Here is a 15,957-nt window from a genome sequence, read left to right as displayed (position 1 = left end):
ACGAGCTGTGTCCCATGTTTCCAGTCTTTGTGTTAAGATAAGCCAAACAGCTTCATATTTAACAGACATGAGAGGGGTATGAATCTTCTCATCTAACTCTCGGCAAACCAGTGTATTTCCTTCTAGTTGCTGCATTTACTGTAGCCTTCAGTGCACCCATCTTTTAACTGGACTATCCATCCATTCCTCCATTTCATCTACATACCATTCATTATCCATCTCTCTCTTTTATTTATTGTTTGTCTGTTCAAACCGATCTCTCCATAAGTCCATCTAAATATCCATCTATCCATCATTCATCTTTCGCCATCTCCACTCTCCACTCTGCTGTCACCTTTACAACAATCATCTGCATGTTAGTCTTTCACATTGTGCTTTTTTTTATGCTAATGTGCTTGTAACATGTTCTTCTATATTATCATTAACTATTACATGCATGCTACTGCTCACATTAAGATAGAATTAGAAAGAATAGAGTGGACACTCCCTGGTGTATCCAGCATATATCTGTCGGTATTACTGTAGTTAAATAGTTGCCACATAATTTGGACTGTACTGAACATAAATTGTAGTGACCCTTAACAAAGAAAGCTGGAGTATCAGCAACAATATAACTGTATTGTTTAGTTAAATGAGTTACATACCTCAGTGTGCTTTGGCTGAGAGGCGGTCAGCCAACATCAGTAGGTGTCCCTTCTTTTCAATCAAATTCTACATTTCAAATCATTTTTGTTTCTGCATGTCCTGTTCTTTTTCTGATTGACACTCACTGACATTGTTGTGCTTTCTTTCTTTCTTTCTTTCTTTCTTTCTTTCTTTCTTTCTTTTTTTCTTTCTTTCTTTCTTCCTTTCTTTCTTTCTTTCTTTCTTTCCTTCTTCCACTTGTTCTTTCTGCCTGTGGCTTGGGCTATAGATTTGGCTGTACAGGGATGTAAGTATCACTGTGGATTCTTTCATTCACGCCTCTCAACTTTTACACCTATTCACCTACACATCCTTCATGCACTCGTCCTTACATGCATTGCGTCACAGTGTATGTACATTTTGAGTTGCTGGGGCCTCTGCTGCATGAGATTTTTCACTCCATCTTGCCCTCCCACCAGTCCTTCGTACATCTCACTGTGAGCTGTAAATTTGCTTATGTGTAGTACCTATGTTTGTCTTATTGCCATCAGGAAATCCCATTCAGTGGTTGTCATAGCTCTTTACAGACCGTTGTTATAAAGGTCACAGGTATCAGTGCAGAGTCATCTGTAGATTAAGGCAGAGCCGTACTTTTGGAATAACTTTGCAGCTTCATTTGGATCATTTAGAAATGTGGAGTGTTAGTGTTAAATGCAAAGGTTCTATCAAATCGCATGACAGTGATGAGATGATCAACTTTCCTAGCTCTGTAAAGAATAAAACAAAATGCAGTGTGTCTCAGCATGTCACCAAAAATAGACAATTATATTCAATATATTCAAATTATGTACAAATATCTCTCTTAGCTTAACTGTAAAAATCTTAGAGATGCTCCTTCGTCTGAGCAAGATTAGTTTTGACAGTTATAATGTTGCACTGCAGATGTTTCCAAGTGGGATGAGAGTCTCTATTTTTAACATGAAACATACACTTTCGATGCATATTGAGTTGTTGTTTTATGGTGTTTTGCTTTCAGGGCTACCAGAGACCAAGTCACTACATTGCTACCCAAGGTAAAACGCTACAACACCGTACCAAACACATGCTAGAATAAATCCTACACAGCTGCTGTTATACAGGGTGTTACAAATAATAACACTATTTTCTTGACACTTAGGAATCATTCAAAGTACTGAATATATGTCTTTGTGTGTCCGTGTGCAGGTCCTGTTCATGAGACAGTCTATGACTTCTGGAGGATGGTGTGGCAGGAACAGTCAGCTTGCATCGTCATGGTAACCAATCTGGTGGAGGTTGGAAGGGTAAGTTGCTGTTTTTGAGTGGGCAAGACGCTCTCCCGGCACTCATTGTTTTATTTTCTTATCCTTTGACATTTTGTACCAGATGGATAACCAGACTTTAAAAAATGTCAGAAAAGAAGATTTATGCAACATGCTGAAGTAGCTGTAGCATACATGTCAACAAGATATTCTTCCAGCATTTTATTGTTTGATAGTGTGGATGTCAATTGTGTTAATGCAAGAAATTAGATGAACTGACAGGTGCAGAGAAACTAGTGGCACACCTCTGCTGCCCTGCTGATTTATTGATGAAGTCAGTGTTGTCTAGGGCATTATATATTTTATTTTTTCTGTTAGGTAAAATGCTATATCTGCCACTTGATCCAGGAATGTAGGCATGTTTTTATTATATATTAAATACTAATCTTAAATTTTAACAGGTCAAGTGCTATAAGTATTGGCCAGATGATGCAGAGGTGTACGGAGACTTCAAGGTGACTTTTGTGGAGGTTGAACCTCTTGCTGAATATGTGGTTCGCACATTTACACTGGAGAGGGTGAGTGATACTTTTTTTCAGTTTACATTTTGCACAACGTCTCTGTGAAATATAATCTTGAACATTTTGTATTTATTGTGTGTTTAATGTCATTTACAGTACTACAAAATTCTTTCGTTATATTTGTTCATTCTTGTTGGTGATTAAGTAGTGAATAAAACTTGGTTGCAGTGAGATGCACAGATGTTAAATTCACTGAGTGGACTAAATAAAATCTTGAAAACTTGAAAAAAACTCATGGAATGTAACCCAAAGATGTTTTTTGTCCTCATTCAGCGTGGTTTCAACGAGGTGCGGGAGGTCAAGCAGTTCCACTTCACAGGCTGGCCTGATCACGGAGTTCCATATCACGCCACAGGACTTCTTTCCTTCATCCGCAGAGTGAAAATCTCCAATCCACCCTCTGCTGGGCCAATTGTGGTCCACTGCAGGTATAGCAAATATAAACATAGTACATGCAGACGTATATGTATTCTACCATATATGATTAATATTACCTCTAGATCAGAAATATATACACATACATAGTCATACATATACTCTGTGTCTGCAGTGCTGGAGCAGGGCGTACAGGCTGTTTCATAGTCATTGACATCATGTTGGACATGGCGGAGAGAGAAGGAGTGGTTGACATCTACAACTGTGTGAAGGCTCTTCGCTCCAGGAGGATCAACATGGTACAGACTGAGGTGACTGCATTACCCATCCTCCATCTGCATCCACGTCTTAGAATATACTGAATGGACCTTCACTGTAAGACTGGTGCAGGCTGAAGCGACTGCACTGAGCCATGTATCTTCCACCTATTCATAAACGTGTCATCCCACTACAGAAACTATGCAAACATACAATTTAATTTAGTATACATTCATGGTAAGAATATTATTGTGACCTGACCGAAAGTGACAAACCACTTTTTTTCAAGGATTTGAAAATATCTTACTTTGGCACCATCCAGTGGTAGGATGAAGAATTACACCGTGACTTGAATGAAGCGCCTCCATCCCACACTCTTTTAGCAGAGCTGACAAGGTTCTGTATAAACATTCACTGAGTTAAGAAGAGTCCAAGCACATACGGATACAGATACAAACACATGCATACCTACATTGAAGTAACAATAGTTGTTTTCTGATTGTTTGTTAGTTGTCTGTAATTTTAGAATAAAACATGCAGTATTAACACATTCAAGCAGAAGCTAAACATGCAACAAGACTTTTGTCTTTTTTCTAATGAGTCTTCTGCTCCTCTGCTTTTTTTATTTATCATGATATTGCTAACAATATATATTTTATATAAGTTGTTTCTATGGAGACATCAAGGCACAAAAAATTAGTTTGATCTCATTTGGATCACAAGCTCCTTTTATCCGTTCATTGACTTTTTTGTCAATGTTGAAATCGTTATAATTTTCACATACTGTAGTAATTATTAATACTATCTATTTATACTACTTATTCTGCAGCACTGTAACAGATCAGACACAGTTTAATACATCAAGCATAGTTTACTCTGTCTTCACTCAATCAAAGCTCCAGTCATTTGCCTGAAAGGCCCGAAAATACAGTTTCCTGTACGGACCAACTTAGAAGTGAAGTAGCCCAAACCTTCACAGTCATCTCATCTCATTCATAAGTCCATCTCCCATCAGCCATCACTCACTCACAGTGTGTGCATGCTCACTTTCATCTGGTATCACAGCTTTTTGTGTTTTCCGTGTGACAGATTGTGTGGGCTTTATTGTTTACCAGTATCTTTATCTAGGAGTGAAATATTTCTGTGGATATGATAATATGTCTTGAATTATATGTCTTCAGGAGCAGTACATATTCATCCATGATGCCATTCTAGAGGCTTGTCTATGTGGAGAAACCGCCATACCAGTGTGCGAGTTCAAAGCTGCTTTTTATGAGCTGATCCGCATCGACTCCCAGACCAACTCGTCACATATAAAGGACGAGTTCCAGGTAAAAACTAATCTAATAATCTCTATCTTCAGCCCTTGAAGTGACACTAATCTATATTGTGGGTATCAGACAATGAACCTGATGTAGGTTTGAAACATGCCTGTAAAAAGTCAGTGTTAAAAGAACAACAACTGAGCTTCATTTCAGTTACAATGGATTTAGAAGCTGAATTTTCACAGTACAAAACAAATATCAAAATGTCAATAGAAACGTCTTGAGCCACTCCTGCAGCATAATCCACCTCTCTGCTGTTCATGTATATGCTCTGTATGTTCTGTAAATTATTCTAGCTTCAACAACATATGGCTAAAGCCACTATTTCTGACAGGGGTTTGAGCTTCTGGATGGCAGTGTGTATATTTAGCCACATTTTGGTGAAAGGATCAGCTTCTCAATCCAGTCCTGGACTTTCTCAAATTCTCAAACATTAACTCTGACTTTATCCTCTGGATACAACCCACAAGCAACAGTCAAAAGCAAATTGAAAACTCTTCAGCAGTGTAATCTTAAAACACAGAATTTTTATGAACACTGATTTCTCTAGCATGCTTTTAGGATATATGCTCATCCTTTTGGGACCCACCTTAGAATCCCAACTTGCATGTGCATGTTTTAGCATTTTTTCAGGAACATAAAATCTCTGCCTCTTTATTAAGTCATTATACGTCCCTCTCTTTGTTCAGACTTTAAACTCGGTGACCCCGCAGCCCCAGCCTGAAGACTGCAGCATTGCATTGTTGCCTAGGAACCAGGATAAGAACCGCTTTATGGATGGCCTTCCTCCTGATAGATGTCTACCCTTCCTCATTACGATAGATGGAGAAAGCAGCAACTACATCAATGCTGCTCTGATGGATGTAAGTCTATAACATGCTCATTCACACATAAAATAAGGTTGTGTTATTTTCAACACATCATGCAAGAGTAGTTTGGGACATTTCGCCCTGTGTTCTTTTTGATGAGTACATGTGGAAATCGCCTTTTACACCAGCAGATGTGTTCCTTTAAACACAGTTGGAGCTTTGTGAAAAAGTAAATGAATAAATAAGTGTATAATGTCCGTTGTCCCAAACTGCAGTCACAAATTTGTTGAAAATGATACAGACTCTTTAGAGGTTGTACAACTGATGATGAAGAAAAACACATGTACAATTTTGCATAAATGTTTATACCTACAACACTCATACGGACACACACACACACGCACGCACACAGACTCCCCTCCCTGTTTGTGTGATGCTGTGTTTGTGGTTTTAGCAGCAGAAGGCTAGAGACAAATCCAGGTTCTGAAAAGACCATTAGCTTCTCTGGCCGCTACCCAAACATTGCTTACATTGGCAACAATTAACACTGTCTCAATGTGTTGCCTATGTGCCATGACCTGAAAAACAAACTCATTGAGCAGGTAGAAATTTAAGGTAAGATAGCAATATCTGGTTATTGTCAGACATAATTAGAAGTTAATGTTTATTAGCCGTTCTGTCTTTATTTTAAAAAAAAAAAAAACATTGGAGAGGGAGGAAACGAAGCAAAAGTAAGGGTGGGTTGTGGGTATGTAAGTTCATAATGATGTTTGAAACACAAAATGTAATATATGCATGGTGTGGAAAGAAACCTGGCTTCTCTCCAACAAAGCTGTTGGAGGACAAAAATATTGTAAATGCCGTAGAACTTCAGTCCAATTTTTTAAATTCACCTTTAAAGTTTAGCTAAGTTAAACTTACCTTTGGCCTCTCTCTAACCAAGCTGTCAGAAGAGTTCCAGGTAATGGGATTTTTATGTCAAATCTCCAGTACTGGATTTGTTTCATGGCTTCAGTGTCGTTCTGCCACCAGGTTCATGTTTAGCAAACCATTTATCGTACACCTTGAACCCTAAACCTGAACCCGACCCTCACATTAGACTCCCTTCATGTTTACACTGCCTCAGTCACCAGAGTCATTCACACCCATGTCACATATTTGGCTGCACATTTTCATTCAGTTCACTTTCACTTCAGTCAGTTCATTACGTCAAAGGAAAGAATTCTCTCATTAGACATTTGACTTCCTGAATTGACTGAACATGAAGGTAACTCACCTTATTCGATGTAGATGTAGATGTAGATGTAGATGTAGATGTAGATGTACTGTATGTACGGCGTATGTGTCTATGTAATGCATGCTCCTCACCCTCACATTTTATAAGCCCACTGCATGATCATGTGACCAAACGGTGTGCTCGATGTGTCATGTTCCACAAGTTGTCTCAATCTGCTCGGCTGTTTGTGTTTCGCCGTGTGTGTATGTATGAGAGAGAGAAAGAGAGGTGTAATAAAGATAAGGATGAAGATATTTAGGTGAAGGATTTTTAATAAAAAGCAAAACTTCCTGCTTCATACTGATGGATTTAAAAAAAAAAAGGTATTTTCTGGATAAAATGACGCCTCTATGTGAATGAAAGACCTGATATCAGTTTTGCTGTCTGTTCCCTGCAGAGCTACAGACAGCCTGCCGCATTCATCGTCACCCAGCATCCTTTGCCCAACACCGTCAAAGACTTTTGGCGTCTAGTTTACGACTATGGATGCACCAGTCTGGTGATGCTGAATGAGATTGACCTGGCACAGGTAATTCACTTTGCTAATGTCTTAATTCCATAACTTCATAATTTCATAATGTCAAAGATCTGTTGCTGGTTTTCTCTTACATTCTGAGAAGCTGATATTTTGGAGCTTTCACCCACAAACATCTACAATATATTCCCTTATAAACAAACACAAGTAACAAGCATACACCTACACTGCAGCAATGAATGGAGGGAACAAGGCCTGATATATCCAACAGTAATAACTCAGAATAATAGAGAGGAGAGGGGCAAAATAATAGAGCTCCTGAAATATATTTATCATCCCTAAATATAACCAGAACATATGATTTATTGCATATTTTAATGTTTTACACTGTGGCAAAGCAGTAAAAAAAAACACACTGGAATGATTTTTGTGGTCAGCCTTATAGAATAAAAGTTGAATTAAACTCAAGTGAAGACACACTGTAATACTGAAGGACATAATGTTCATCAACTTCACACCAAAGTCATCATATGAGTAGAGAAGAGACCAGGGTGGAAAACTGTGACGTTTCAGTTTTTCTTTTCATATCTTCATGTCTAAACGCTGTAACTGTTTCTTCTCAGGGTTGTCCTCAGTACTGGCCAGAGGAAGGCATGCTGCGCTACGGCCCAGTCCAGGTGGAGTGTATGTCCTGCTCGATGGACTGTGACGTTATCAGTAGACTCTTCAGAGTCTGCAACCTCACCAGGGTTCGTCCGCTTACATTGTGTTGTTATGTTGTGGTTTCTGTAAAGTTACACAGTTTCTATTTTTCCTGCTGCCATGAGGTTAAAACAGTAGAACCTATAGAAGAGCTTCACACTCTGCTCACATTAAAGACAAGCAAATCCTCAGAAGTTATTATTGTAAATATTACTACAAGAATATGATACAAAATGTAAGGATGTAAAATTGTTAGTTTGGACCTGAATTCTTGAGGTTTGGTTTGGTTTGAGCTGAAGACAAGGCTGCAGTTACAATGAATCCCTTCCTCTGAATGTGTTTGTTGCTCGATGTTTCAGCCTCAGGAAGGCTACCTGATGGTCCGTCAGTTCCAGTACCTGGGATGGGCGGGGCACAGAGAAGTCCCCGCCTCCAAGCGCTCCTTCCTGAAATTGATCCTACAGGTGGACCAGTGGCAACGCGAGGGAGAGGAGGGAGAAGGAAGAACCATAGTGCACTGCCTGTGAGTACACAGCAAACATACAAATACACTACTACACTTTGTTCTCTCCCTCTTCTTTTTCCCAGCAATTACCATCTATGTTAGGAACAAAAGAGCTGTCTGTTTACTCTGTGAAAAATAAATAAATAAATAAATTTGTTGATTAACAGAATCAAAAATGTTGCCAAATTTGCCAAACAATCTAACAGGACTATCCAGCACTGGTGTGATAAATACTTGTATTGACTTGAGAAATGTTACCAGTTATCTTGGCAGTTATCTTTGTGATTGTAAAAAGTGCTAATGACACATGAGACTCGCTCAGGGACACTTCTCCCTCACCAGAAGGTCTTTTTGTCTGATGATGAACAAAATTCACTGTCAAGCTGGATGGTTTGTTTTTCTGTGTGCCAGCATCAGTGCCGTCAACACTGTGTGTGAGAGGTGGCAAAACTACAAATGCAATATTAGATTGTGCATTTTGTCACATATCTCTGTATTAATTTCTGTTTGTTTTGTAGAAACGGAGGTGGGCGTAGTGGAGTATTCTGTGCCAGCAGCATCGTGTGTGAGATGGCCAAGAGACAGAGCGTGGTTGATGTCTTCCATGCCGTGAAGACCTTGAGGAACAGCAAACCCAACATGGTGGACACTCCGGTGAGTGAGACAGAAGGACAGACAGAGAGAGGGAGAGAGGGTTAGAGATTTATTTAACACATTTAAATATCAGACTTTGTCAGAGATAGAGATGGAGTTTGTCCTGAATTTGTTTCAGTTGTTGACAAGGTGAAAAGTATCGAAGACACCAAAAGAAAAATCATATCAGAAAAGACAACAAAGTATATTAAGATCTCCGCATTCTGATAGTGGATACTAAACGGTAGCCACTGTTTAGCCTTTTGTTTTAAAAGCATTTGACTCTTAATTAAAGAAGGAAGCTTGTTCCTGTTCATAGCACCATTATACTGCACCGGCTCTGGTGTTATGACGATATCCGTCTTGATATTTTTGAACGTGAAACAAGCTTGAGCCAAACATCGTGGCCGTGCAAATATGAAGTCCAGTCTGTCTGTCTTTATTTACAGGAGCAGTATCGGTTCTGCTACGACCTGGCGCTGGAGTTCATCGAGTCCTCTTAAACAAAGGAGAGATGAGGAGGTGAAGAGGAGGAAGAGGAGGAGGAACATCTTTTCACTTCCCTCGTGTTTGATTTTTTGCTTTCGCTTGGTCCCTTCTCCCCTCTGTGGTGGCCGTTCTGTAGCATCCATTTTGCATCCCTACAAATGGCACCAGAGAAATCAGCTCCTTGTACAGTGTTGTTAAACAAAAGGGAAACAGAAGGAGCTGCTAGGGGTGCAGCAGAGGAGGAGATGTTACTCCTTTTACTCCTTTATGCTTATTGTACAGCTTTTTTGAGTGCCAGCGGGCCCTTGTATGTTTCGGGCTCCATTTAAATGTTAAGCCTCTCAACACAACCCCCCTCGCATGGACTCGATGCCTCATGCTGTTTCAGCTGCAGTACTCCATGTGCACTGTAGATGTCTCCCTTCCCCCTCGCAAGCTGCAACCACAGCTTTTGAATAACTGCAAGTTAAAAGTTTTCAGTGGCCCCACTTTCCTGCTTAACAGTGTTGGGCGTCCCATCATGATGATGTTTGAATATTTGCAGCCAGTACTTTTGTACAAGAACAAGAAACTTAAAAGGTTACAGCCTGGCCAAACTCTGTGAATGCTTCTGTTTTCTACTCCATACATCAGCAGCATCGTCTTCATGTTATTTTTCTGGTCATTTCATTGAACTGAGTCAGAACATTATTATGTATTTGAGTATTTAATAGCCACTTTGTACCCATTTATACTGGTTAAATGCAGTAGAGTCACATAACAGAATAGAGACAGAAAATAACCTGTTTGTCAGTATGAGTTTGCTTATTAGATAAAGTAGTGTCTTAGAAACAAGCCTGACAATGAAACAAAAACAGAAAGTTTACATGGGGAGTATTAGGCTTTTTTCTTTTCTTTTTTTTTTTTCCTTTTTTTTTTTTTACAATACCATGAAGTGACAACTTGAAAAATGTTGTGTAGGATTTTCACTAAAATGTATACGTTCAAAAAGAAAGTGTGATATGTATCATTGTTTCTGTTTCCTGCAGAGTTGATTTCTGAGTTCTGATTGCTTTTGTATTATCATTTACTGCTCTACTGGATAGAAGTTTTGAAGTCTTCTTTTTACCCTAAATTGTACAAACTGAACACTTAACGATTTTTGTTCAACCATTTGACATTAGCTTAATCATGTTTTATTTCAGGGCTGGGCCCAATGCACTTTCAATTCAGCCAATTCACAAACGGGATATTTTTCAAAATGCAAATATCAACAGATTTTGAGTAGGAGGGAAACAGCTGACCCTTAGAAAAGACTGAGAATTAACGCTCTTTCATGAACAGTTTCCATTTAGGGTTTGAAGGGAATTGGAAGTGAACTGACCCCAGGCTTCATTTGTTTTGCGCACTGGTGGCCAACACTTTTCTCTTTGTTTGTATTTTTTATTTTGCAGCTGATGTTTATTCATAAGCCAAAGACTTTATGTAAATATGTCTATATGGATAAAGCACATTGTTTGTATTTATTGTTTGTTTACTTGCATTGCTTGTAAGAACAATCATTCTTCATTCCATGTTTACTCTACCACCAGCGTTTCTTAAACCGCAGGTCAGGACACAAAATGGGCTGCAAGTCTGTTTCCTCTGGAGTCTTGAGAGTATTAGTGTGATTTAATGAGCCCATAATGGGTCCCGAGGTGAGAGACTACATCTACTCAGTTTGGGTCCATGAAGAAGAGTTTAAGAACCCCTGATTAAAGCTGTATATTGAAGCATTAGAAGTAGCTTTTCAGTATTTAGGTGGAATTCAGTAGTATTGTCTTGTTTTCACTTAATGAATCTCTCTGTGATGTTACCGTGGTTTATTTGTGTAAAAGCCCATCGCTCTGTTTGTGGTCAGTAGAACATCGGTGCATTTACATGCACAGAGTATTTTGGATAATAGCTCCTATCCCTCTTAACGTCTTAGTCGGGATAAGCTGTTTATCTTCATCCTCATATCCTGCTCACCATTATCCCTGAATACACACTGACTTAGTGATGCAAACAGGCTTAGTGAGCGAAACATGCAGGACTGTGAAACAAAAAAAAAACATTTATTGTGCCTAATCATTTGAATTTCCTTGTTGATACAAGTATTTTAACAGCATCTTAGATCGCAAACCAGGGCTTTGTTGAATGCGTTTTCATGGACGATCAATGTTTTGAATACCTTTTGGACCATGATTCAGCGTGTTTCATTCATCAGAGTGCTTCATGAATTCTTTGTGAGGCTTTACAGGCTTACTGAATACCAGATGTGTTTCTGTTTGTGCGCAAACTGATTTGGGAAAAGAAAAAAAAAACTTTATTGTAAATAAAATGTTAGATGTTCCACTTGGATGGAACAAGAGATATGCCCTACTCTTAAGGATGTTATTGTAAATAGACTATCATGAGTACTCTAAAAGGCTCTATTGTTGGATGAACAGTAGAGACTTAGATGATGGATGCAAAGTCAGAACATTAGTTCTGTTGTAGATAAAAACTCGAGAGATTGTACTCCCGGAGGATTCAACTTCAAAAGATTTTGACAGATATTGTTTAAAAACAGTTACAGTTTCCACTGAATAGAGAACTGTATTCTGTTGGTAGAACATCAGTTTTCAGTTTTTGCTCCAAAGAAGGGAAAGAAAATGTAGAGGCCATGTTAAGTCGTACATTGTCTTCACTGATACTGAGGTTGACCAGTTGGACAGAGCTGATGTCCATCTCTACAGCATGCAGAGAGAGAAAAGCAAAGCAGTCAATGACAAGTTGTTGACAAACAGAAATTAAACACTACACACTTAAGGAGCAAATCCTGTTAAGATGCCCATAATTCCTCCTTAATAAATCTGAAGTAATGGCCCTGAAGAGTAGTGAATGAAGCTGGTTTCTGGATGAGAAGCCAGTCTGAGTATAGAATTGATATTCATGGTTCATAATTATTCTTGTCTGTAATGTTTGGCTTCTTTGCTGTAATAAAGACCACTTCTTTAATTAAAACTGTTGCGAGTGTTCTGTTGTTTTCTTACAATTAAAACTATAGACAGTGAAAAGGACCCAGGATGGGTGATACTGAGTAATCATTCTTTTCTCTGTAGTTTCTGATATGTTCTGACCCAACAGCCTGCCAATATTCATAACATTAAATTCAAGGCCCATTACACATATTGTCCACCCATTATTCTGTCTGATTAGAACTTATCTCAAGACAAAGAGGGCGTGTAGAGACTGCTCCCCTCACTCTCCTGTTAGATTTGTTGCACCTGTTAGGGCGGGACAAATTAAGCCTTTATCATATAATGTAACTCCTTGCACAGCATCACCCACCTCCAGCCTGAACAGGTCTAATCATCCAGAATAACTGAAAACACCTGTGTGGGAGTGACTGAGCCTTTAGTAGCCTCGTTTTCCACTGCAACAAGATAAGATGGAGTATATAGCTCTGACAATAAACATCAATCTAAGCTCCATCCGTTAATAGCTGTGGCAGTCCTCTGATCAGATCTGCTTCAGTACCTTTAATTTCAACTTTTACACAGAAGACATTTTGATTTGTCATAGCAGGAATGAACCAGACCAGACATTAACAATGGTTAACGTTCCACTGAAGTGCCCCAGGACACAATTCCACTGCCCTGAAACTGGCAAAACTAATCGGATATGAACATCATTAACGTTATTCACGTGTTTTTCCTGCTGTGACGGGTCAAAATATCTGCCAGGAAAAAAGACCCGTGGTTTTACAGGTTAATGGTGGGCGGGGCTTCTACAGCAGTTAAACTGGGAGCACCTGGACCCAGTGTTTTTGTTTCCTTTAATTTTTTACCTTCTAACATCCAAACGCTGCAGTACTGACTTCACTCCTGACTGCGTCCCATCTATTTTTTTGTTTTGCATATCTCACATTTTATTCCACATGCTGGGACTCAGATGAAATCTCTTGTGGAGCCGTGGGACCAGTTGCTCCCAGTTTGACTAAAGTGACAGTCCCACCCACCAGTTAACTACAATACAAGTCAGAGAAGGAAAAGCACAACTGCTGCTAATAACATTTACAATGGCTCTGTTTCATTCCAGTAAGTGTTCCAGAGTGAGTGAACCAGCATGAACAATACCAAGTTCCTGAATCTGTTCAAACGCCATTCATTTCATTATTTACACCTGTGGTGTAAATACATGTCAAAGTAGCAAAAGTACTTTGACATGTCAAAATGTTTTATGTAAAACAAAATTTAAAAAAAACAGACTAGCGGGAGATCATGTACAGGCAGCTAATGTTTTCACTGCTCAGTGAAATCAATGACTCATAAATGTCCCAACTGCCTCTATTATTAACAAATTAGATCACTTTATTTATTTAAATCATCACAATTGTAACTGAGAGCCAATATTGTTATGAGAGACTTCACTTGTAGTGCCCCTAAGCAAACGTCCCTCCATTTATTATTTCATACTCCCATAAAGAAGTTACCTTAGAGAATGAATAACGCTTTACTTGGGTTTAAGTTATTCCCCATGAATAACCCTGCCTTTCAGCTAAAATCCCACACTTGCGTGTCAACAGCTCCAATGCTGAACCCTCTCTAAAGTCCTGCTACTTATGAAAGAAATTATAGCGCTCTCTCACAACCATGCTGTTTTCTTTAAAAAGTTTAATTTGCATAATTATTTACAACAGATGGTAGATAGCAGTACTTAGAAGAGGCAAAATATACTGAACCACATTGATAAAGCAGGGGAAAATAATAAAATGATATAAATTGTTGAAACCATTTCAAAACCTTGCATTTAGAAAAGAAAGTTTACAGTTTATAGATAAACAAATCTAGAAATGAAATATTCAGCTTAAATTAATCTTACAAACACAAACTGATCTGTAGAATGCTGTAATACTGAACAGCAATGAAACACTAAATAATACATTCATTTTCACTATCCTGCATGCTATCTGAAGATCTTATAAAATAATGTTGACAAAGGAACGTTAAACAACAAAAACATGGTCAAGAGCGGAAAATAGTTCCATTTAAATTAGGCATATATTATATATTTATATATGTATATTTCTGTACAAATACTGAATATTTGGCATTATATTTATCCTCATTATTGATATATCTAACAATTCAAAATAGTTTTAAGCTAACCACAAACCTTTTTATGCTATCAAATTTTTCTCATATCACATTCCAAAACCCATAAGAGGCCTTTTGTTATTTCTACCCACAGCCACAACACAAGACATTTCTCCACCAAAGGCAAACAAAATTGTGAATGCTCTCTCCCCTCATAAAAAACTGAAACATAAAGAACAGCACAGGTATAGAAACAGTTCTTCCCCCAGTTATACAGTAACACGCAATGTGGACAACATATGCCTGTATATTCTGGCTGAATTTTGATCGTATGTGTCCAAGACAAGCTGTGATGTAAGATACTATAACTACCCTTCTTATTATGACAGTGGCAATGGAGACTGATTGACAAATAATAAATTAACTACTAACATTATAGGACTTACAGAAATCAAGTATGAGAAAATGTAAACATCTGCATTTTCTTTAAAAGTTCTTGTTTAACCCAAAGCTAAATGTTTGTCTACTTAAAGAAATAATTTAATGTTTTGGGAAATATGCTTATTTACTTTTTCTTTGATAAAAAGACTGATACCACCCTCATGTCTTATGATAAGCATGAAGCTACAGGCAGGAGATGTTAGCAGGAGAGGTTAGCTTAACTTAGCTTAGCGTAAGGAGCATGGTTCCGCCCAAAGGCAACAAAAACTGCCACCTCCAAAGTTCACAAATTAACGTTATATCTTGTTTGTTTATTACACTTAAAAACCCAAGTGTAAAACTGAAAATATGTGGTTTATTGCTGGTCTGTTTTGTCATGTTGATTAGCTGTTTCCCCTGTTTTCAGTCTTTATGGCTAAGCTAAGCATCTCCTGGCTTTAGCTTCATATTTAAAGGTGGAAACAGCTAGCCACTGTGCCTAGCTAAGAAACAAACCAGTATAAAACCCCCTGTAAAATGACAACTTGTCATTTTTTCTTTCACTTGCTTTTTTGTACAGATTAAACAAACAATATACAGTATAATGTGTTAATTTAGTGAAATTTAGAGGTGCTTTTTAAGCTGTTTTTGTTACCTTTATACAGAGCCAAGCTAGCTGGTTTCCTGTTTTCAATCTTTATGTTAAGCTAAGCTAGCTGACTACTGGCTGTAGCTTGTATTTAATGTGAAGATATTAGAGTGGTGTCAATCAACTTATCTAATCTCTTCAAGAAAGCAAGTAGGCGTATTTCCCAAAATGTCAAACACCCCTTTAAGTGGCTCAACAACCACCTAAACAGTACTGTAACATCCCTCAGCTTTATTTTTGTCAGAAGTCTAAAGACCAGGATGAAAAGCCAACCTAAATATCTAAAATAGGCTTATTGCTTGAGGAGCAAATACACTCATACAGCCCAGTGTTAATGCAAGCATGACATCAAATATGGTCCATAATTAGGTACACACTTCACTGCTGTTTGGCTTGCGTGACAACAGGCAAAATGTCATCAACAATCACATGAGATTTATGAGAAGAGAGAGCAAGCAATAGAAAGACATCTTTG

General features: G+C 38.3%; 1 protein-coding gene across 14 annotated transcripts in view; it reads left to right on the top strand.

Moving 5' to 3' along the window:
• Positions 1 to 12,313, top strand: part of ptprk (protein tyrosine phosphatase, receptor type K) — a 112,118-nt gene extending 99,805 nt beyond the window's left edge. For 6 of the 14 annotated variants that reach the window (XM_022764024.1, XM_022764008.1, XM_022764032.1 and 3 more), the window contains 14 exons: positions 914 to 931; positions 1,661 to 1,697; positions 1,849 to 1,946; positions 2,366 to 2,482; positions 2,759 to 2,913; positions 3,036 to 3,171; positions 4,300 to 4,449; positions 5,133 to 5,306; positions 6,196 to 6,213; positions 6,926 to 7,057; positions 7,627 to 7,752; positions 8,065 to 8,228; positions 8,729 to 8,864; positions 9,293 to 12,313. In XM_022764024.1, the coding sequence (XP_022619745.1) occupies positions 914 to 931; positions 1,661 to 1,697; positions 1,849 to 1,946; positions 2,366 to 2,482; positions 2,759 to 2,913; positions 3,036 to 3,171; positions 4,300 to 4,449; positions 5,133 to 5,306; positions 6,196 to 6,213; positions 6,926 to 7,057; positions 7,627 to 7,752; positions 8,065 to 8,228; positions 8,729 to 8,864; positions 9,293 to 9,346 (1,515 nt within the window). In that variant the 3' untranslated portion in view covers positions 9,347 to 12,313. The remainder of the gene's footprint in view (positions 1 to 913; positions 932 to 1,660; positions 1,698 to 1,848; positions 1,947 to 2,365; positions 2,483 to 2,758; positions 2,914 to 3,035; positions 3,172 to 4,299; positions 4,450 to 5,132; positions 5,307 to 6,195; positions 6,214 to 6,925; positions 7,058 to 7,626; positions 7,753 to 8,064; positions 8,229 to 8,728; positions 8,865 to 9,292) is intronic. The other 8 variants (XM_022764078.1, XM_022764046.1, XM_022764016.1 and 5 more) reach the window with 3 other exon arrangements.
• The last annotated feature ends 3,644 nt before the right edge of the window (positions 12,314 to 15,957 follow it).

The sequence above is a fragment of the Seriola dumerili genome, unplaced genomic scaffold, assembly GCF_002260705.1.
Source record: "Seriola dumerili isolate Sdu_G_001 unplaced genomic scaffold, Sdu_1.0 BDQW01000025.1, whole genome shotgun sequence".
Classification (NCBI taxonomy): Eukaryota; Metazoa; Chordata; class Actinopteri; order Carangiformes; family Carangidae; genus Seriola; species Seriola dumerili.
The sequence above is the reverse complement of the archived record's forward strand: the minus strand, read 5'-3'. Positions and strand labels throughout refer to the sequence as shown.